This window comes from Protopterus annectens, chromosome 1.part1 (assembly GCF_019279795.1).
Source record: "Protopterus annectens isolate FY-2018-M chromosome 1.part1, PAN1.0, whole genome shotgun sequence".
Lineage (NCBI taxonomy): Eukaryota > Metazoa > Chordata > Ceratodontiformes > Protopteridae > Protopterus > Protopterus annectens.
In genome coordinates, this window is record NC_056726.1 from 1,407,811,142 (window position 1) to 1,407,833,855 (window position 22,714).

At 40.9% G+C, this 22,714-nt stretch overlaps 1 protein-coding gene across 1 annotated transcript in view; it reads right to left on the reverse strand.

Annotated features, from left to right (window-relative positions):
- The window catches only part of SLC66A3 (solute carrier family 66 member 3), a gene marked incomplete in the record, with an annotated part of 409,918 nt that overhangs the window by 44,197 nt on the left and 343,007 nt on the right, over nt 1–22,714 (reverse strand). Inside the window, 1 exon segment of the mRNA XM_044082289.1 lies at nt 823–943. Within this exon segment, the coding sequence (XP_043938224.1) occupies nt 823–943 (121 nt within the window).

Here is a 22,714-nt window from a genome sequence, read left to right on the forward strand (position 1 = left end):
GAATTGTTAATACTTGTGCTATGGATAAGATGGATTGGAATAAACAGAACAGTTCTTTAAAATACTCAACAAAAATATGTCCTATGCCAGGAAAAATCTTAATTTTGTAAACATTAGCTGTAATTCCCAATTAACAATGGAAGCGTAGTCAATTTACTGGTGTAAAGTAAAGCCTCATAATTTACTGAAAAATTTTAATAAAAATCTTCTTAGTCTTTTTAAAATGTACTATGGTATCTTTACCATCTGCATAAGTTATCATCAAGTTAAGGGAAAATGGTTTAACATCTTAGCGGGACAGTACCTAAGTACAGCATCCACCTAAAGCTGCACTTGCATTGTCAGCACTAGAATTTGAATCCGTGCACTTCTTATGGGGATTGAACCAACAGCCTTTTGATATTCCTGGCACTGAACACTGCTATCAGCTGACTTGCTTTGCCCCAAAGTATGCACATGAAGACTGTGGTACTAAACTTATTCCAGCATATAGTCGCATTTGTAGCTTGCTGCATTAATCAGCATATTAAACCATATTAATAGCATACTTCAAATATAGTTCTAAGACAACTGTGCAGCAGTAAATATTGCACAGAAAACTAAAATTGTCCAAGATGCTCATTAAAATAAATCTGACCATACAGTCATTGCAAATATGATTTACGTCATAATGTAGTAAACTGATTTAAAATATGCTCCAAATGTTAAGTGATCTGTACATATCATGAGCACTGAAATTATAAAATAAAAAGAATGCTATTACTCTAAATTGGAAATTTGTATTGTAAGTATGATAATAAAGTAACAGCAAATTATACTTACTGATGCAAGTGTAAACTGCCATACCCCAGGTAAGGGCACTCACTTGTCCGGAATCTTTTGTTTGCCATAAGCACTGAAGTTGAGCTAATTTACTAGCTGCACTAATAAATGTGCACATGTTCTACAAGAAAGGAAAACAGGTTATACATTTCTGCCAGTATTTCAACAACATGACAAAATAACTTTTAAATTCTACTGACAAATTCAACACATCTGCAATTATGTATGTAACAAAGTAATCAAAGTTGTCTTCAAAGTAGCAGGTGATCACTCAAATAAGGCAGTGACTGTTAAGCTTAAGGTAATGGTAAACTAAATGCTTGTAAATTTTAGGTTTAAACTGTTTGGCATTAGATTTTGTGTAAATAGTAGTTTCATAGGTGTTTACTAGGCTAACAACTGCAAAGGCCTTTTTAAGCCTAGCCATGCATCCCAAATCTCTAACAAGTTCTGGTACCCTTGTAAGTGTAAGCAGGGGCTTGGGAGATGAAACATTTACAAGCAGAGGCCTGGGAGATAAACCATTAGAGACATAGGTGACAAACCAGGGATGAATTTCCTGTTCCCCATCCAACTGTCCAGTTATACTTAAATTGGTTTAGGGAGGAACTTTGCTTCACATGGATGGGGAGCCTATTCCACAGAAGGGTTAGTCTCTAGGATACTAACTGTCTTTTCATCAGGTCCTATTTATATCACGTGCACAGGTTTAAGTCTAATGGTTCAAAAGGTAAGGAAACAAATAGCACCAGGATCAGCACAGGAAGTACTGCTGTGAATGGAGATCAGTTTTACAGAAAATAAATACTGAATCCCCAGTAGCCAAAGCAGCAGCAATAGCAGCAAATTTTGCCAATGAATATCATGTACTAACAACATAGAGGGATATTTTACGTTAGAACACACACACATGCACATATAAAAAAGGGGGGGACACAATTCACTGTTTTGTCTCCTCTGAAACAGATCATATTATATGACCATCACTATGAATTCCCAAACAGTTTTAAGACAAAAGTAAAATACCCTTTTGAGTTGTGAACAATTTAAAGCACCCCCTTGTAATAAAATACAACTGGTTAGGAAGCACAGTCAGCAGTTCTGAGAAGCAACTTGCTCTGCAAACTATAGGCCAAGTTGCTCTTCTCCACCATTCAGGGATTCATGATCACACGCATTCCCACCGCAGCAACATCTCATTATGTGGAAATCTGCATAACTATAAATTGCTTAACTGGAGTAGTCTGCAGTGGTGTGTGCAGGGCTCTACAACCTCTTCTGCACAGCGGTACAGGACCTATCAGAAAATTACAGGGCAGATACTCCCTCATCAACCACAGACAGATACACGCAGTGTATAGGTTTCATTACTGCAACTTACTTTCCTTGCTATAGAACAAGTGAGCCAACTGGCCCCTAGCTGTACTGATCTCTTCTGCTGCAGCAGTCCCCTCCCTAACACCTTGCCACATCCAGGTATCACTCCCTTTTGGCTCAGCCTGTTATCTCTGGTATTCTAGCTGCTGACAACTTTCTCCCTGAAAACTTTCTCCCACCCACCTCAGACAGAGGAGACATATCCCTGGTGTTCTAGTTGTAAGCACCTCTTTCTCACACTTTCCTGGCCGCATCTGAGACACACACACATGATATATCTATATATCTATCTATCTATCTATATATATATATATATATATATATATATATATATATATATATATATATATGGTTCCCTATCAGAAGCCTGAAACACTATAAGCCTGAAAATCAAAATCCTGAAACCAAAAGCCTGAAAATTCAGAATCCTGAAAACTCAAAATCCTGAAAGCCCAAAATCCTGAAAACACAAATAATGCTAATATGCCAATACAAAGACACTAATATCTACCAACTGACCTTGACCCTAACCCTAACCCTAAGGTCTGTCACTGTACACTCACCTGACCCGCAGCGCCTAACCCTAACTCACTTAAACCGCCCCTAACCTAATTTCTGTCACTATTGCATACATGCCTAACCTGCCCTAACCTAACTCACTTAAACCGCCCCTAACCCTAACATAAAACCAACCGCACACTTACCTGAACCCAACGCATGACCTAACACCACAGGGCTAACAATAGCAAAGCCACAATGACATCAGTATGTCTATTTTGTGTTTTCAGGATTTTGAGTTTTCAGGATTCTGAATTTTCAGGTTTTTGGTTTCAGGATTTTGATTTTCAGGCTTATAGTGTTTCAGGCTTCTGATAGGGAACTATATATATATATATATATATATATATATATATATATATATATATATATATATATATATCCCCTTCAGGTGACCGACCTTCTGAAATGCTGAACATCTTATGGCCAAGACCATATGACCAACATTTTCGAAGGTTGAACAGTGTGGATGGAGATCGCTGTACATTGCGAAATGGGAAATTTGCCATTTTCCTCAATGTAGTGTGATCTTGGAGTTAGTATATTTAATTAACAGGGGGTGGGGGGTGTAGGGAGGCTTTCCCCCTGCAAAAAAATAAATAAATAAAACAAAAAAAAACATTGTTTTTATTTATTTTTTTAGTTTTGACCTTCTGAAATGTCGGTCATATGGACTCGGCCATATGACGTTCGGTATTTTGGAAGGTCAGTCAACTGAAGGAGATATATATATATATATATATATATATATATATATATATATATATATGTGTGTATGTGTGTGTGTATACACATATATAGATCAACTTCATATGGTCGACATTTCAGAATGTTGAAGACCATATGGCAGAGACCATATGTTAGACATTCAAAATGTCGATCATTGAAAAAAAGAAAAAAAAAAAATCTTACCTTCATGCTCCACCCCCCCACACCCCCTGGAACTTACATATACCAACTTCGAGATCGCGCTACTGTGTGGAAGATGGAAATCTTTCCATTCTGCACTGTACGAAAATGCTGGTTCCGCAAGGTCGACATATCGAATGTCGATCATATTGTCTCGGCCATATAGTCTTCGACATTCTGAAATTTCGACCATGTGAAGGGGATCTATATATATATATATATATATATATATATATATATATATATATATATATATATATATATATATGTGTGTGTGTGTGTGTGTATGCATGTAATAATGTGTGGCCTCCACGGAAAATGCTGGTTCCGCATGGTCGACATATCGAATGTCGATCATATGGTCTTGGCCATATAGTCTTCGACATTCTGAAATTTTGACCATGTGAAGGGGATATATATCTGTGTATGCATGTAATAATGTGTGGCCTCACGGAAAATATTAACACATTCAAATGTAAAACCAGTAAAAATGTGTTGCTGCAGGGGAAAGTCCTCCTACAATCCCAAAATGAGGGCTCAACCCCTACACCCCAACGATTTACATAGATCAACTCCAAGGTTGCTGCATCTTGAAAAAGGAGAAATCTCCGGGATACTAGACCTTCAATCATCCCTAATCCAACAGTCACAAGTCGCACACTAGTGAGGGCAGATAATAGTGCAGATCATTAGTTTTGTCAACAACACTCACACACAATCTACACACACACACACATACATGAGTATAATTAGTATGGTAACTGTCTGTACTAGGATTACTAAAGGAAAACACATGCTTAATGAGCAATTAGCCATTTGGAAAAAAGTGCTAACCAACCCTTAACATTCAATTTCAACTTACTAAGAGTTGGGCCATAGAAAAAAAATAAGGGTTCTGCACTTCAGGAAGGTGTACTTTTTTCAAAATTGATCAGAAAAAGTACAGTTGTTTAAGTAAACTTGCCATAACACAGATTTTCAAATGATCACTGCTGCAGAAGCAAAAGCTATAAGGGTTATATCCTGCGTAGGATAGAACAGATGGACAACTTCCAAAGTTTGAGAGCACCTTTCACGTGCCAAAATGTTAGTCAGCTCAAGCAGAGCTGACTAAAATACAGGTTTGGGCTCCACACCTTTTACAGCTTTCATGCAAACCGAGGGAGGGAGGGAGTCTAAGCCCTGAGAGGACATTACTAGGAAAATCCAAAAACACTCTGGCATAATAAACACACCAAAAACAAGGGGATGGAGGAAGGGAGTGGCTAGTGCAGCAGTGATCATTCAAACATCTACTGCACTATGGTCATCATAATAATCACTGCTTCAGTAGACTAAGCAATATGGGTAGATTACCATAGCTCAGAAATGTGACGTGGAACAGGAAGGGTCCAGGAATCTCTGGAAAATGGTCCTAGCAAAGCCTAGAGAAGGAATCTAGCTTGTAGTGTCTTGTTAAAGGATGTACAGTGAACCATGTTGCTGCTTCTAGAATACTTCTACACTTTAACCCTTTCAAAAAAGCCACAGAAGAAGCCAAGGTCCTGGTACAGTGAGCCTTGACCTTAAATGTAATAGATTTTTTATGGTGGGATGACAGCCTGAGGCAACCATTTTGAAATAGTCTGCTCTGAAATTGGTTGTTCTTTCTTCTTACCTTCACAAGAAATGAACTGACTGGAAGTTCTGAAAGATACTACCAGAGTTATCAGTGGACATCCAAGGTACGAAGTATCCTTTCTCCCTCATTTTTGGCTGCAGGGGAGAACACAAGGAGTTGAATAGTCTGGCTTAATGTAAACTTGTATACCATTTTAGGCATAAATCAAAGGCTGACCCACCGTAAGTACGTGAAACTCAGATACTCTTCTTGCAACAGTCAAAGCAATCGGTAGAATACTTTTCCACATTAAGAACCTCAAGTCAGCCAGATGAGCTGGTTCAGATGCAGCAAGTGTCAGATTCTCTAACACAAAATTAAGATCCAAGGGACAGCCACAGGTTTCTTGGAGGTCTCTTATGGAAAACCACTTTCAAAAATATTTTGATATGAGAATGCCTTGAAAGAGAGGGATCTATGGGCAAACATGCTAAAATGGATGACAAATAGGTCTTGATAGGAGAGTAAGCCAAACCACAGAAAAGGGGTAAGACAAGCAACAGGAAATTAACTCACACAAGTACTGTAAAATCACAGAAACACTAGCCCTGAATGGGTGCTGGTCATGTTGTTGGCACCAAACAGAAAACCTTTTCCATCTGCTTATATATGATTTTCTAGTCACAACCTTTCTTGCCTCCATTAGTACCTGCTACACATCCTCAGTAAACAAATGCCTAAAAGGTATTAAGACCCTGTCATCTAAGCAGTCAGCTGAAATTGTTTGGGTTCAGGATGCATCATATATCACCTTTCTTGCGTGAGTAGATCCAGTCTGTGAGGAAGTTTGTGGTAATTGGTCCTGTACAATTCCAAAAGAAGAGAAAACTACTGCTGCCTGGGCTAGATGAAAATTATCGTAATGACCTTGGGGGAGTCCTTCTAAATCCTCAGAAGTACCTTGAATATCAATGGAAAAGGTGGAAAGCATACAGGAACATTCTGGTCCAAGCAAAGAAAAAGGCATCCATCTTCCAGGCCTTCTAGCATGGAGCCCTGGAGAAGAATTTTGCACCCGTATTGTTCAGACAGGAGGCAAAAAGGTCTACTTGAGGAACTCCCTACAGGTTGATCAAATCTTGGAAGACTCCACCCCCCCGATCAAGTTTCCATTGGTGAAGGTCTGCCTTTGTCCAGTTCAGTTTGTCTGCCACACAATTTTGCTTTGACAGAATGTAGTATGCTTGTAAAGAGAGACTGTGTTGTAAAACTATATTCCATGCTAACAGTGTTAGTCTGGATAGGGGGTACGATGTGGTTCCCCCTTGCTTCGTTATGTACCAAATCACTGTGGTGTTGTCTGTAACCACTTGGGAGTGGTCCTGGGGATCAGAAGTAATTCAGAGATTTGAGTGTCCTGATAAGCACGCAAAAGAGATGCTTGCCTTTATGTCTGTCTTTGTTATCCCAGACACCTTGCACGTTTATCTCCCTTGACACTGATCCCCAAGCAAAGGCTGAAACATCTGTGGTGACTGACTACTTTGGAGCAGAAAGGAAGAAGGGAAAATATGGATTCAGGGATATTTGATGTCTCCACCACATGACTTTTCTTCTCACAAATTCTAGAATTATAATCTAAAAATATAATAGGTACTGGTGCAGAGATCAGAGAAACTTGATATACCACTGTGTGTTTCTCATGTGGAGCCCTGCCAGACCTATCATGAGAATCATAGATGCCATGAGACACGGAATCCTGTGGTATTCCGTTGCAGTGTCTGACACTGGAGTGGAAAACTGCTGGAATAGATCTAAATATAGATCTATTTTTTTTCCAGCGGAAGAAAAGCTCTTTGTAATGAGGTGCCTAGCAGACACCCCAAGAACACAATCCTGCTTGATGGAGTCAAAAAACACTTTTGAATGTTTTCCTGGAATCCCAGCCTGCATAGGAGATCACTCACTATAGTGAGATACTCCTAACACTTTGAAAAAGACACTGCAAAGATAAACAAGTCATCTAAATATGAAAAAAATGTGGATATCCCATAGCCTGCAATGGGCTACGACAAAGGAGCAGTGGATAGACCAAAGAGTAAGGCAAAGAACTGCTCATGGGATCCAGACACATAAAGCCTTAATAAATGTCTGATATCTGTATGAATAGGAATGTGACGATACACATCTTTTAAATCTAAAGTTACCACAAAAAAATGAGGAAAAAGGGGCAATAGGTTGTGAAGTGAAAGCATTTTGAGCCTGTGCACTATCACACACTGGTTTAAGAAAGAAAGGACTAGAACTGATCTACAGGCCTTTTCTTCCTTTGACTCCAAAATCATTCTTGAATAAAACCCTTCTCTCAACTCGGATGAGGAACTATTTCTATTGTCCCCTAAGATGTGCTGTAGGGTAGGGTGGAACAGAAGGATCTGGTCTGGTGGACATGGAATAATTCCTTGAAATGGAGAAGTTTCTTCCCATTGTCATCTGTAACCTTGCTGAATCAGGCTCAAAACCCATTTGTCTGAAACAATCTGCTGACAAAGAGAGAAGTAGAGATTCAGACTTTCTGGAAGGGATAATGGACTGCCAGGGTGAGTGGGGGTGGGGGTGGGGTCAAGGTCCCTTATACAGTCATCCACTCTCCTTTGCTCTGGGGGGTGCTGATTTCTTTCTGGAACCTCTCTGCCATTATTTTTAAATGTCTGTTTACTTACATTTTGTTAAGAGTGTTTCAATTTTGGCAAGGAACAAAATAATGAGGGAGAAGAAAATCTTTGGTAATTTGGAGGAGGGCTGAAAAATCTGAGAAATTTCCTTTATTAGCTTACCTCTCTCATCACATTTTTGATAACTTCTGCAGCACAGGGTCCAAAAACTACATCTTTATCCAAAGGAGAATTTAAAAATCACATTTTTTTTACATTTTATTGGAGGTTCTGAAAATGCAGCTAAGCAAACCTCCTCTACACATTGCCAGTGGTGACAGTCCTAAATATGGTACCTATGGTAATATATACACTTTAATGAGTAGTGACCTAAGAAAGCAGGTTCTGGGAATTCCAGTCATAACATTTTATAGTACTTTCTGAGAAACTCTGAAACCTCTGCTCTCCCACTGAAAACATTGACATTTTGAAAATAGTCTCCGTTATAGAGAATCCTTGACAAGGAGATTCAGATAACATGCTCTCCCGGGAGTCTGAATCAGAACTGCATCTGTCCCATCACAATCCTCTCCAGATTCAATTTCTTGAATCTCTTCAGGAAAAGTGGAAACCCTTTTTCCTTGCATCAGAAACCACCTGATAAGAAGGGCCAATAGCCTGTACAAGACCATGAGCCAGACTTAAACTATTCCTGGATGGTGAAACTGATGCAGGAAATGATAAATGTTTAGTTTTCAGTTTCTTTTTGACAGGAAAGTTGGAGAAAATAGGATTATCAATGGCAGCAGCAGCTTCCCTAGGAAAGGGCACACAATTCTGGCTAAGCAGGGGCATCTTCTCTGCACCTTATCCCAAGATCAACAACAGTGACTCTCCTTGCCCACTGACAGAACCCTACAGCAGCACAGAATGCTTTCTAACAGCATTAGTGATCACTCTCCAGCATTCATAATACGTAAGCCCACCTCCATACCAAACATACACCAATATAGATACACCACAGATCTATCCCTTTTATCACCAAATACCTTCAATAACATCCTGCAGAACACTAACTGAAGCCCACTAAAACTTCTCCCACTCAACGAAGCTGTAGAATTCTTCAATTCTACAATTCTTAGGATCCTAAATAGTCTTGCCCCACTCCGGCTAAAAAGGATCAAGGCAAAACAAGCAATTTGGCTTACAAAGTCCACAAAGCAAGTTATGTCCTCTAGGGACAAAGCGTGGCAAAAAAAAGCACTGACTATCCTCAATCAATATAAAAAACTTCACAATCTGGCTAAACGCCTAGTTATCAAAAACAAAAAAGAATACTTCCAGGCTATCCAAGACCAACATAGACTACACCCCAATAATTTCTGGGGGGCAATCAACTCCCTTCTCCACCCTGGAACTAACAACAACCCTTGTCCAAACCCAGAAAAAATACCCTCTGAGATAGCCTCCTTTTACACATACTTCAACACCACCATCAAAAACTTACTAACACCTTCCTACCTATTATAATTGACAGACCAGGAACTCCGCCTGTGCATTCCCCTTCAATTCCTCTACCTCCTTTCACACTAACACCCATACCCACCCCCACTATCAAAAAACATCTTCACAAACTCAAACCCTATTCCAACGCCACTGATAACTTACCTGCAGAATACTTACAACTCTCAGCCTCCTCCTGCAGAATACTTACAACTCTCAGCCTCCTCCATTGCATATCCCATCAGCATCCTCCTCAACAGATCCATTCAGGAATCCTGCATACCTGATATCTGGAAAAAAATATTTATCCTTCCACTTCATAAAGGTGGCAACAACTCTGACATCTAAAACTTCTGTCCTATTGCCATTCTCTCCCCAATCTCCAAAATACTTGAGAAATGTATTCACACTCAGCTCCTCAGTCACCTGATACAACACCAGATCCTCTCCCCCACTCAACATGGCTTTAGGCCCAGACATAGTACTAACACTGCCCTCATTTCCTTCTTTGACACAGAAAACAGTGCTTGAGATGCTGGTTCCTTAGTCTCACCACTCTTCCTACCACTCTTCCTAGATTTATCTAAGGCATTCAACACTATTTCCCACTCCCTCTTGCTTACTAAACATCTCGGTCTATCGGCCCCTACCCTACAATGGTTTACTAACTATCTCAGTAATAGGCAGCAATCTACTAAATGGCAACACTCTTCCTCCCCTTTCATACCTACAAATATAGATGTCCCCCAAGGTTCAATACTGGGACCCCTCTTACTCAGCACATTTATCAATAACTTTCATTCCTCTCTCAACCACAGCTTGGATGCCCCAGAACCGTCTAGCTCTCAACCTCAATAAAATAAAACTTTTAACATTTACCCCTATAAAATCCAGCCCTGTTGACAAGTCACTATTCTCCGTTTGCTCCCAAACTAACACCATCATTGAAGTCATCCCCAGTATCAAATTGCTTGGTGTCATCATGGATGAAAAATTAACTTTCAACCTTCACATCTACAGCAACATAAAAAAAAAAAAAAATATTAAAAACTTGGTTCCCAGTATAGGCACAACTATTTTCTTAGCCCCTCTATAAAAAAGGCTCTGGCCTCATCCTTCCTGCTTCCAACACTTCTATATGGTGCTCCCATCCTCACCAATTTACAGTTCTCCTTGAGAACAAAACTAGACTCTTGCTACAACAAAGTCGCTAAATTTGCTTCAAATGCTAAATTTTGTATCCATCACTGTTACTCTCTGCATCAACTAAATTGACTAGAATCCCCGCACTATCTCACTTTTTTACAATTAACTACAGCCCATGAGCTAATCTACCACCCAGAAACCTGCCCTTTCCTCTCCTCCATACTGACCATGTACCATCCTAACAGACAGCTTAGGTCCGAAAACAAAATGTTATTATCCATAGAGAAACCTAAGCTCTCAGATGGGCAAATGTATTCCGGTATTGTCTCTAAGGCATGGAATAATCTTCCCCCTTCACTCAGAACTATCAGTAATCCAGCCTCCTTTAGAAAATCCCTCAAAGTACATCTCTCCTGGCACTGGTTATGCTCCTCTTCCCCAACACACAACACCAACTCCTGATTTCTCTCCCTGGTGTTATACCTCTATCACTTCCCTCCCTTCACCCTACCTACTTACTGCTTCCTATTATACCTCTATCACTTCCCTCCCTTCACTCTGCCTACTTACTGCTTTGTCACTTTACCCTGCCCTTTCCCTCCTTAGCCCTTTTATCATCTTCTATTCTTACACTGTACTTAACTCCCCATGGCTATGAACCTTGCAGATATACTACATTCATGCGTTATTTGAATACACGTTAAGAACCTTGTAAATATATTTAATTCATGAGTTACTTGAATATATGCCATTTATTACTTCTATTTTTCCATGACTGTAATTTTTTTTCCACTGTTGTTTTATTACAGTTTCATTCAATGTAATAGTATTGCTCAATTTTCTGTTATGTGTATTAATATTTTCTTTGTATGTAATTTTGTGGAGCTTTTCTTCCCGTGCCTCCACTGAAAATGGGTTCATTCCAGGCCCAGTGGACTTTCCCGGTTAACAAATGCAATAAATGTGACTAACCTCTGGTCCACAGGGTATGTATGGACAATGCCAGAGGGATCCAGGGAAAACGAGGAGTGGTCTGAGGAACAAGCTTTAGCCACAGCAGAGTCACCCTCCTATAGCTGAGGCAAACAGCTAGCCTGATGTGGTGGCAAAGGCTGTTTAGTTATTTTTTTTCTTTTTGTGGTTGGAAAAAGAACTGACCATGGGACTGGTAGTTTGTTCCATGGTCAAGCCAAAAATGGTGCATCCTTCCTGAAGAAACTAAGCAGTAGACGCCAATAAAATTTAAATAATAATTAAAAGTAACTGTTCACGGTTAAAACACAGTATAAAGCACTCTAATGCACTTTGTCATCCCCCAAAAGTAATTTAAACACAACTTTTCCACAGAAAAAAAGATGTTTTAGAATGTTTAACCTAACTTTTAAACTGTCAGAAACAAAAGTATGCTCCTGTTTAAAAGTTGCATGACAGTCAATAAAACACATATTAATAACGTAAAATATACTTTTCTAAAGAGGAAACATTGGTATTGGCAAGCATGTACACTATAGTGTACAATAATCAGTGAGAGGGGTAGTAAAACTATTGAGAAAAAGATGAGCACAACTTTATGCATTTTTGAAATGCTGATTGCTAGCCAAAGGTAGTCATTAGTTAAGTCACTGCTGGTATCTGTCACACCTCATAGAAGCACTTAGACCAGCAAATCAACACTTTCATAAAAAAAAAACATTATACTGCTGAGGCTGCCATAGGTATTACATTCTTTCCCAGCATCTCTTTTGTTAGAAGCACTTTGATCAGTGGCAAGAGGAAGACTAATTAACAGACAATGACTGACCTAATTTAGTTATTGTTTGATGAATAAATAAAAAATTCCTAGTGATGACCCCCTTCTTCAGTGTATTATATACTGTTTACAGTTTTGTAATATTGGTATGCTTTTTTGCTTCTGCCCTTTGCAGCACCAAAATGCATACCGATGATATAAAACTGTAAACTGGGTACTGAACACTGCAGAGATGGGGGGTCAGTACTATGAGTTTTTTACTGCACTTCTGCACTCATCTTGAATGTTTGTTGTTTTTATCTGTTTCCTACAGTTTTTTTTACCTTTTACAACCAAATGATTTGCTTGGCTTTATAATGCTGGAGGATCACCCTATGAGCAACTCATTTTAGCAATGTATGGAATATTAACTGTCCTTTGCCACTGGCGCTGTAAAGTACAGTTGTGTACACTTACCTTAAATGTAGATGTCCAAGTGTATTCACTGTTGCAGTCATCACATTTGGGTTATCCCTGCCAGGGTAGCCCTCGGCCGGCCCGAATACCAGAGACTTAGTATTTCTGAGTCGGTTGCTGTCACTTCAGGACTGATGTCAGATCATCAGTAGTACAAAGTAAGGCAGCCGATGCCATTACATCAGTATTTCTTGCCCTTAACCTGTCTTGAGTCCCCAAGTTGGAGCCAGGTTCTGGTGGAAGAACCCCACTAGTAGAAGGTAAATACCAATATGTCCCTTGCAAGGAAAGGAAAGAAAAGAAAGAATAGGGGGATGGAGGGAGGGAAACTAGGACTGCAACAGTGAAAACACTTGAACATCTACATTTATGGCAAGTGTGCATAATTGTACTATGTTCTTCATGTTTCACTGTTGCAGCCATCACATTTGGGTTGATTCCCAAAGCTGAGGAAATGGGTGGATGCAGTCAAGAAAACTAGGGGCTGGCTAGGATGCCCTGCAAGAATGCAGAAGCAAACCCTGCCCTGGATTTGGAGAAGATAGGCAGGTGGTAATGTTTGGTAAAGGTGCGAACAGATGTCCAGGTGGCAGCCTCCAGGATGTCCCTGGTGGGGACTCCTCTGAGGAAAGCTGCAGGGGTGGAAGCTGCCCTGGTGGAGTGAGTGCTGACCCCCTTGGGGGTAGGCTTTCCATGTTGCTTATAACAAACTATATCAATGAGTGAGAAGGTCACTGAAAAACCAATCAGTAAAAACAAACTGAAAACTCCAGCAAAGCTAGAACTTCCACTCTTATATCAGAGGCACATGTAGTGTTGCTTGTAACAGAAATGGATGCAGTGTGCTATCCATTTGGAAATGGTTTATTTGGAGATGGCTTTGCCCTCTGCCCTTGCAGCAAAGCTAATCAGCAATAGATCAGACTTTCTGAAGGATTGAGTCCTGTCTAGATAGTATTGGAGCTATCTGTGCACATCTAGAGAGAGTGCAGGATCCTTTCCTCCTTGTTCTGTGGGTTAGGGAAAAAGGTGGGCAAATTAATGGATTTATAGAGAGCCACACTGGACACCACTTTGGGCATGAAGCACGGGATAGTCCTGAGGGATATCCTGTCAGCATGGAAGATAACGAAGGGTTCCACAGCCATGAGTGCTTGCAGCTCGGAGACCCTTCTGGCTGAAGTGATGGCCAGAAGGAAAGCTGTCTTCCAGGAGAGAAATTTTAGCTCTGCTGAAGAGGCTGGTTCAAAGAGGGGCAGGGTGAGCTTTTCCAATACAAAGTTAAGTTCCCAAGCTGGGGTTGGTGCTCTTCTGGGTGGCCTCAAATTGCTAGCCCCTCTTAAGAGCTGTTTGATCAGAGGGTGAGAGAAAAGGGGCTGCTCAGTGGGAAAATGAGCAGAGATAGCAGAGGCATTAATTTTAATAGAGGAAAAAGGGAGACCACTGTGTAGCAGGTCAGCTAAGTAATCCAGGATGAGAGGGAGGGCTGTGCCGTATTACAACTTCAGCCTGAATCCATGTGCTGAACCTTTTCCATTTGCCAGCATAAGACTTTCTAGTGCTAGGGCATCTGGCCTCACTTATGACATCTAGAACCTGTTGACTGAGGTTGGCAGATTGATCGGGGGTTAGGGAATAAGCCAAGCTGCCAAAGTGAGGGTCTGCCATTGGGGATGCATGAATTCTCCTTCCCTCTGGGTCAGGAGAGTTGGAATCCGAGTGAGATGCCATGTTGGCAGTGGGGACAGGCTGCATAGCAGTGGGTACCAGTGCTGGCGAGGCCAGTCTGGAGCAATAAGAATTGTCCTTGGCTTTTCCTCCTTTATTTTGAGCAGTACCCTAGTGATGATAGGCAGTGGAGGAAAGGCATAGACTGATAGATAGACCGAGGGAAGGGCAGGGCATCTACTTTCCAAGCCATGCAGTGATGATCCCTGATGCAGAACTTGCTGAGCTGATGGTTGGTCTGGGAGGGAAAGAGGTCGACCTTCAGGGTGCTCCATTTCTGAGTCATTAGGGTGTAGGTTCTTTTGTAGAGCTGTCACTCATGTGGGTCCAGAAGATTTCTGCTCAAGTGGTCTGCAGAGAGTTTTGAGAACCTGGTAGGAATTGTGCTAACAGGTGGAGTTGCATGGCAGAGGCTGTGGACCAAAGGGTCATGGCCAGCCTGCACAGAGGACAGGAGTGAGTCCCTCCCTGCTTGTTGATATGACACATCACAGTGGTTTTATCTGTTTTGATCAGAAGAGCAACTGGGGAAGAGAAGGGACTTGAAATCTGTCAAGGAGTGCTGGACAGCTATCATCTCATTTTGGCTGATGTGCAGACAGATTTGCTGTGGGCTCCATTGGCCATGTATGCACCTGCCATCCACGTGTGCCCCCCAGGCATAGTCTGATGCATCTGTGGTGAGGGTCTGGGCGGCAGGGGGAGGGTGAGAAAGGTAGTCCCTTTTTGTGGGAGCATGCTGTTGCACACCAAAGAAAATCTTTTCTGAGGCAAGGTATCATGGGTATAAGAGTCTCTAGGTCTTGGGAGTGCCGACACCAAAGGCTTTTTAGGCACCATTGAAGTTTCCTCATATGCAGTCTGGCATACAGAATGAGTAGAATGCAAGGTGCCATGAACCCCAGAGCTTGCAGGATTTTCCTTGCAGAAGACTGGGGTCTGGTGGCTAGTTGAGAGAAGTAGGCTGTCAGGAAAGTTTGCTTTTCTGGTGTAAGGAATGCCATCTGGGATACTGTGTCCAGGCTTGCTCCCAGGATTATAATCCTTTGGGTGGGTACCGGTTTGGATTTCTTTTCGTTGATTGTGTACCCTAGGGAGGTTAGTAGGGACTTGACAAAGGCCATGTGCTTGAGGAGCTTTTCCTGGCGGTCTGCCTGAATCAGGCAGTCGTCTAAATATGGGTAAATCTGGAAATTCCTTTGTCTGTAAAAGTTAATGGCCAGAGCCAGACATTTTGTGAAAACTCTGGGAGCAGTAGATAAGCCAAAGGGAAGTGCAGTGAACTGAAAGTGCAGAGATCCTGCCTGAAATGGAGATATTTCCTGCATGATTCCCTGATAGGAATGTGGAGGTAGGCCTCTTTTAGGTCTAGGGTGGCTAGCCAAGCATTCTTGGACAGCATGGGTAGCAGCTGCAGGAGGGTGAGCATTTTGAATTTTGGTATCACCAGGAAGGTATTTAGAATTGATAGATCGAGGATGGTGTGCCAGGTGCCCTCTTTTCTGGGTGCCAGAAAAAGTCTGGAGTAGAAACCTTGGCCTTTCTGTTCTGCAGGAATGTCCTCTATTGCCCTCATAGAGAGCAGGGAAAGGACTTGCTTTTGTGCCTCTGCCCACTGATTTGGAGGTAGAGCTGGGAACCCTTTTGGAGCTGGAAGGGCGTGGAAAGAAAATTTGTATCCCTGGGACACTATGTTGAGAACCCAGCAGTCTTTGGTAATGGTGGCCCAGGTGCTTGCGTGAAAGGAGAGCTTTCCCCCTAGGGGTAAGTGAAGGTGGGCAGCGGGAGGTGGTGGGCGAGGAGAGTCATTGTGAGTTCTTACCATAAGGGGGTTGGCTTGGAACTCCCTGTTTTTGAAGGGGAGGCTGTTTAGATCTCTGCATTCCCTGTGACTGCTGTCTGGGGGGGGGTCTGCTTCCACAGTGTCTGGGCTGTACAGGCCTGGTGGGAGCAGAAAAGGACCAGTGCTTGGAGAGGCAATGCCTGCTGAACCTGGGTGGCTGGACCTGTAAGACGTCCTTACTTGTCTGCATAGATTTTGCTTTTTCTTCCATCGTTTTTAAGACCTCTTCTGTCTTAATGCCAAACAAGTTGTCTCTGTGCAAGGGGGCATCCAACAATTTAGATTTAACATGGTCTGGCAAGGTCTGTTCTTTAAGCCATGCATGTTTTCTAAGGACAGAACCGGTGACTGCTACCTTGCAAGAAACTTCTAGGGCATCAAAACCACAGTGCACAGTGTGTTTGGTTACTTGACTTGCACAATGCATTAACTCTTGAAACTCTTTAGATTCTGCACAAGCAGGAAAGGAAGACATTTTTTGTTTGAGGAGTTCCAGTGTATATTGCTGAAATTTTAGCATATGGAACTGGTAATTTAGTGCTCTGATAGCAAGAGTAGCAGAGGTGTATATTTTTTTACCCCAATCTGTCTAGTGCTCAGGAATCCCTGTCTGAGGGGGTGGAATTCTTAGCAGAGGTAGCTTTAATTCCTTTAGGCCCTTGAGAAATTACCTCAGAGTCAGCAGTAGGATTTTTAAAAATAAATTTGTGAGAGTTAGGGACTCTAATACCTGTCTAGTTTTCTGGGTGCAGGAGGGAGGTTGTCATGAGTCAGACTGGATTCCAAGAAAACATCCTTCACAACATCCAGGACTGGGGGAATGGCCAGGGGTCTGTGCTGTGAAAGTTCTAAGAATTCCCCGAGTCTCTTTTTAGACTGAGGGTAGTCCTTACTTTCCCATTGGAAAAGTTCCCATAAGGTATGAAGGGTCTTCCCAAAGGAAAATTCCTCTGGGGGAGAGGCTAAAGGAATGGAATCCTCTGCATCAGAATCCTCATTAGATGAGAGGGGTTGCATGTCTTCATATTCAGATGCATCAGAGTCATCAGACTCCTGTTCAGACAAAACTACAGGGGACAGATCTCTTTTTCTTTTGGAAGGGGTAGTTTGGCTACCCCTGATCAGCATGATAAGGTCTTCTGCCACTTTAAGCATTAGGGACTGAGGCAAGGAAGCAGGTGCCTGAGATTGAGGCATCGGTTTCTTGGGTGTGATTCATACCCTGGGATGAAGAAACTTTTTAAAAGAATAGCAGGGGATCTATCACATACCCATGTGCAAAAGTAGTAGATGAGATTTTGAAAAAACACCTGGCTAGTGAAAAGCAAGTGTGTAAGGACTCATGGACATTCTTAGAGAATATTAACTCTCTACCATTTCACCAACAATACAACTTTTTAACTATAGACATTAAAGATCTTTACACATCTATACCTCACGTAGATGGGTTAGAATGGACCAGTTTGTTCCTTCACACTAAGAAAGCGTCTAGCCAGGAAATATATTTGGTAGAAGTATTATTGGAAATTATTCTAACAAACAACTACTTTATTTTTAACAAAGATTTCTACCTTCAGAAACAGGGGGTAGCCATGGGGTCCCCCTGTGGGGCAAGTTTTGCCAATACTGTAATGGCATATTGGGAGAGGAACTTTTTATTCAATAAAACAGAAAGAATGCTAAACATTATGTATTATACAAGATTTTTAGACGACATCTTTATATTATTTAATGGTAACAAAGAATCAGCAGTAGATTTCATAGAATATATAAATTCTACAACTGATTTCTTAACTTTTACATACAATTATCAGGAGACCAGTATTGACTATTTAGATGTCCTACTTTTTAAAGATATTGACAACAATCAATTTTGTTCAAAAATACATAGAAAAGACACATACTGTAATGCATTCTTGCACTTTACAAGTTCACACCCAAAACACCAAAAAAGATCAATCATAAAGGGGCAAATGGTGAGGGCTGCGAGGATGACATCACGTGACAAAGACTTTCTAGAGGAATGTGAACTTTTGGAGAAAATGTTTAAGCAAAGAGGGTATCCCCTATTATTGATTCAGTCAATATTTGATGAGATTTTTATTAAAAGAACTAGTGGATGTTTAAATCCTATTTTAAATAAGAAAACATCCACACCCATTATGTTTGAAAATTAACTGAATAATGAAAATAATGCTGTTAGTCCAACATGTAACCGGATACAACAACAAAAAAACAAGTTAAATACAAACATGTTTGAATATTCATTTATCACTACTTTCTGTAGAGATAGTGAAACAGTAAAATGGATACTTTACAAGAATTGGGTACTATTAAAATACGATAAAACTTTAACAGAAAAACTAGACCAAAGACCAAAAGTAATTTTTAGGAAAGGTAAAAATTTGAAACAAATTATGGAAACCAGTAATACTAACAACAACATCCCTATGCATTTGAAAGGGATGACAATTTGTGGTAATTGTAACATGTGTAAATACATGAACATCGGTTATTCATGGAGCATTAACAATTTAAACTACCATTTGAGACATAATTTCAACTGTAACTCTAAAATGGTAGTATATATAGCTCTATGTTCATGCAATGCGTTCTATATTGGAAAAACTGAACGCAGATTGAAGGAAAGAGTGTATGAACATATTTACGCTATTAACCACAACAATATTAATAATGCGCTTGCTAAGCATATTACACTACACCCATTACACAAATTTTCCTTCAAGGCTATAGACCAGATAAGCTATGATCTTAGGGGGGGACCATTCAGCTTAATTCTTGAAGAACGTGAGCTTGAATGGCAGTTTAGAACAAATGCATTTTGCGAACCAGGCCTTAATGATGGATGTAACATTAAATGTTTACTTAAATTAAGGAGTATAAGAAGGTAATTTAGAAATAACTAAAGTAATGAAATGAATAACCTAGAGTAACACAATCTAAACACCATTAAATACTTGTAGTACAATTCACTGCTGGTACCTAGAAGTGTCAATTTTAAAGTATACATTAGTTTATTCTATATGAATTTTTAAAAATTGACCATTTTAATAATGTTTAATTAAACTTTATACACCACAACAATCTGTATATTAATATAAATGTTACGTAAATAGTATAAAATTATTAAACACAACACAAGTAACTTTATTTATAATAAGTTTTTATATACATGGACTTATTTTTAGTTGTGGGGTAATTTAATGTAACATTGTCTTGTGTATTAGTACTTACAGAACACTTCCTTCAGTACACAATTCTTTCTGTATATAATTATTTTAGTTAACACTTACTGACCGTTTGTTTTTGGTGTTTACCATGAACGTAGGTGACATATACTGAATTATACAGAATTGTAATGCACTGACAAAGTATTACAAATATTTACTTTTTTGTAAATTAGATTGCAATTTTTATATATATGCACATCATGATTTAATTTAGTTAGTAATGAAATGTAGAACATGACTGGATAATTTTATCACATGGTTTCATTGCAATTAGTGAAACACTTTATATCTGTTCCGTTTGTGTTAGTAGTTTTAATCTGAAGAAGTCGCTTTATGTGTTAGCGACGAAAAGCGCTTAATTAAAACTGAAAAACTGTTTACATTCAACCTAAGTGGACTATCTGTCTTCCTTTGGACTGTTTTGTGAATTGTGCTGAAGTAATCTGAGGGTCATTGGTTTTTTTCTTATACCTAGTTTGTTTGTAGTTTTCAAAAGAATGGTATATGTGAAAAAAGTCGTCGGTTTGTGTCGAGAATCAGTAGTGCGAAGGACTTCTTTGGAAGCCGGTGCCTGCTCAGCGGCTCTGGACCCATCCAAGGGAGAGACCACCACAGGATCCTTAGTCGAAGAAGAGTTTTGCCACATACCAGACTCCGAAAGGGTCTCTGTAGCAGCCTGCGAATCCACAGAAGTGGGCATTAGGGGCTGCAAAAGCCCCTCACTGAGGACCAGAGAACTGATGAATAGCTTAACGGAAACATTGTTGGTAGGTTTGTACCTGTGTGGTCTTTCTCTGTCTTTATGTTTTTTCAGAAGATCTGCTGTCGGATGGCTTACAGAAGCCATATCGGAATTAGAGGACTGTAAGTGAAAATATCTAGCTACAATAAGGGCCTGACAACGTATAGTTCTGGTGTTGAACAAAGCACAGAAGCGACAGCAGGGAGCGTTGTGGTCTGGGCCTAAGCAAGTGACACAGTAAGAATGAAAGTCTCAGTGTGGTATTTGCTTTCCACAGGCGAGACAATTTACTTTTTCTGACATTGATTAGTGCAAGAAAAAAAGGATCCCCAAAGGATCCGTACTTAGCTTTAGAAGACTTCAGCTTCAATTCGGAAGGTGAAACTCAGGTTCATTGGTTGGTACTAGGCTATCAGCCCTAGGGCCTATACAAGCCTAGCAATAACAATTCCCTGGCTATTTCTTCCCCACTTCCCTGGACCCCTGTCTAGCAGGGCAACTGACGTGATCCCCGGGGTGAATTTCTTTTCTCCCATCCAATCGTCAAGGTTCCTTTTGAAGAGGGCCAAAGAGGCACTCTGCTTGACATGTATGGGCAATCTATTCCAGAGTCTGGGGAGTCTCTGGGTCAGGAACCTATCCCTCCAGCATGTTTTGCTTATTGTGATGACAAGGTTTAGATCCCTGGAGCATGTGGCTCTGAGGGATTGGGATTTCTTTAAGTGTAGCATGTCCAACAGCTCTGGGTTTGACATGGCCTTGTATGTTAAGCAGAGATCTCCTCTGATTAGATGATATGCGACAGAGTATAGCTGGAGCTTTTTTAAGGCGGTCAGCGTAGGGCATCTGCTTTAGGCCTGTGATTCTTTTAGTGAGGTATTTCTGTGGCCTTTCCAGTTGTTGCAGATATCTTGAGAGGTACATACCAAACTGGGCACTGTATTCTATAATGGGTCTAATGAGGAATGAGTACAGTGGGACAATGACCTCCTTTTTTCTGGATGAAAAGCCCTTAGTGATGAGGTGTGCCACATAGAAGGATTTCCTGACTGTTGTGGCGATGTGGTTATCAAAAGTGAGACCACTGTCCACCTGTGTCTCTTATCACACTTTCAGTGTTTAGTGTCCTGCCACCTATATGGTAATTCACAGATACATGTTTTTTTCCCAAAGGGGATAACTATACATTTCTTGGCATTGAGCTTGAGCCCATGGCTCTGGCACCAAGCATCTGTTTTTGTAAGGCCCTTTTGTAGAGTATCCACATCATTTGGGTATTCAATAATGGCTCCCAGTTTGCAGTCATCTGCGAACTTTGTTAGCCAGAGTCCCTTAGTGTTGATCTGTACTTCAGAGAAGTAGATGCCAAACAAGAGCGGCCCAGGACTGAACCCTGAAGTACTCCACTTGTCACTTGTCTGGAGCTGGATTTGGAGTCGACTACTTTTACAGTGTGGGTTCTATCAGTAAGCCAGTTAGCAACCCATTGGGTGACGTAGGGATTAATTCCCAGATTAGTAAGTTTATCTATGATTCCAGAGTGGGGGATGGTGTCAAAGGCCTTGGCAAGGTCTAGATAGGCTGTGTGGACCACCTTACCCTTGTCCATGGCTCTGGAGACAGATTCGAAGAAGTCAATCAGGTTCAGGAGACAAGATCAGCCCTTCACGAACCCAAACTGGGTGGGGTCCAGTGTTCGAAGGTTGCCAATGTCTTTGTTTATAAGTTCCATGACAATACGCTCCATGGCCTTGCAGATAAGGCTTGTCAGACTGATGGGACAGTAGTTTCCGGGATCCAAGGTGGATCCCCCCTTGTGGACTGGGATAACTGTAGCTCTGCGCCACTCAGTGGGCATGAAACCTGAGGTGAGGCTATGATTAAATATGACACTTAGGTGAGGTGCCAGTTCATATTGTAGTTCATGTAGTACACAGCCCGGGATGTCATCTGGTCCCATGGATGCTGTATTCTTAGCTTTGGAGAGTGCGCTTTTTACCTATGTGGCCGTTATTACCGGAATTTGGCAATCTTCCAGTATTGAGATGGGCCATTTAGGGTGTGAGAGGGTGAAGTTGGCACTGAATCGATCTGCCAGGATATTGGCAATATCCTTGGGATCAGTATATTTAATGTCATTCTGTTTCAGCTCAGAGCAGATCTGAGCATTTTTGACAGTTACAGAATGCCTTGTGGTTGTCTTTAGAATCTTTGGCAATTTTATTTTCGTAACTAGCTTTGGAGGATTTTATGAGGGATCTCAGTTTCCTACTGACGCTGGTAAGGGAGTTTTTTGCATACTGGGATTTTCCTCTTTTCTGCAACAGTTTCTTCCTTTTGTTGTAAAGTTTGCTTATGGCAGGGGACCACCAGAT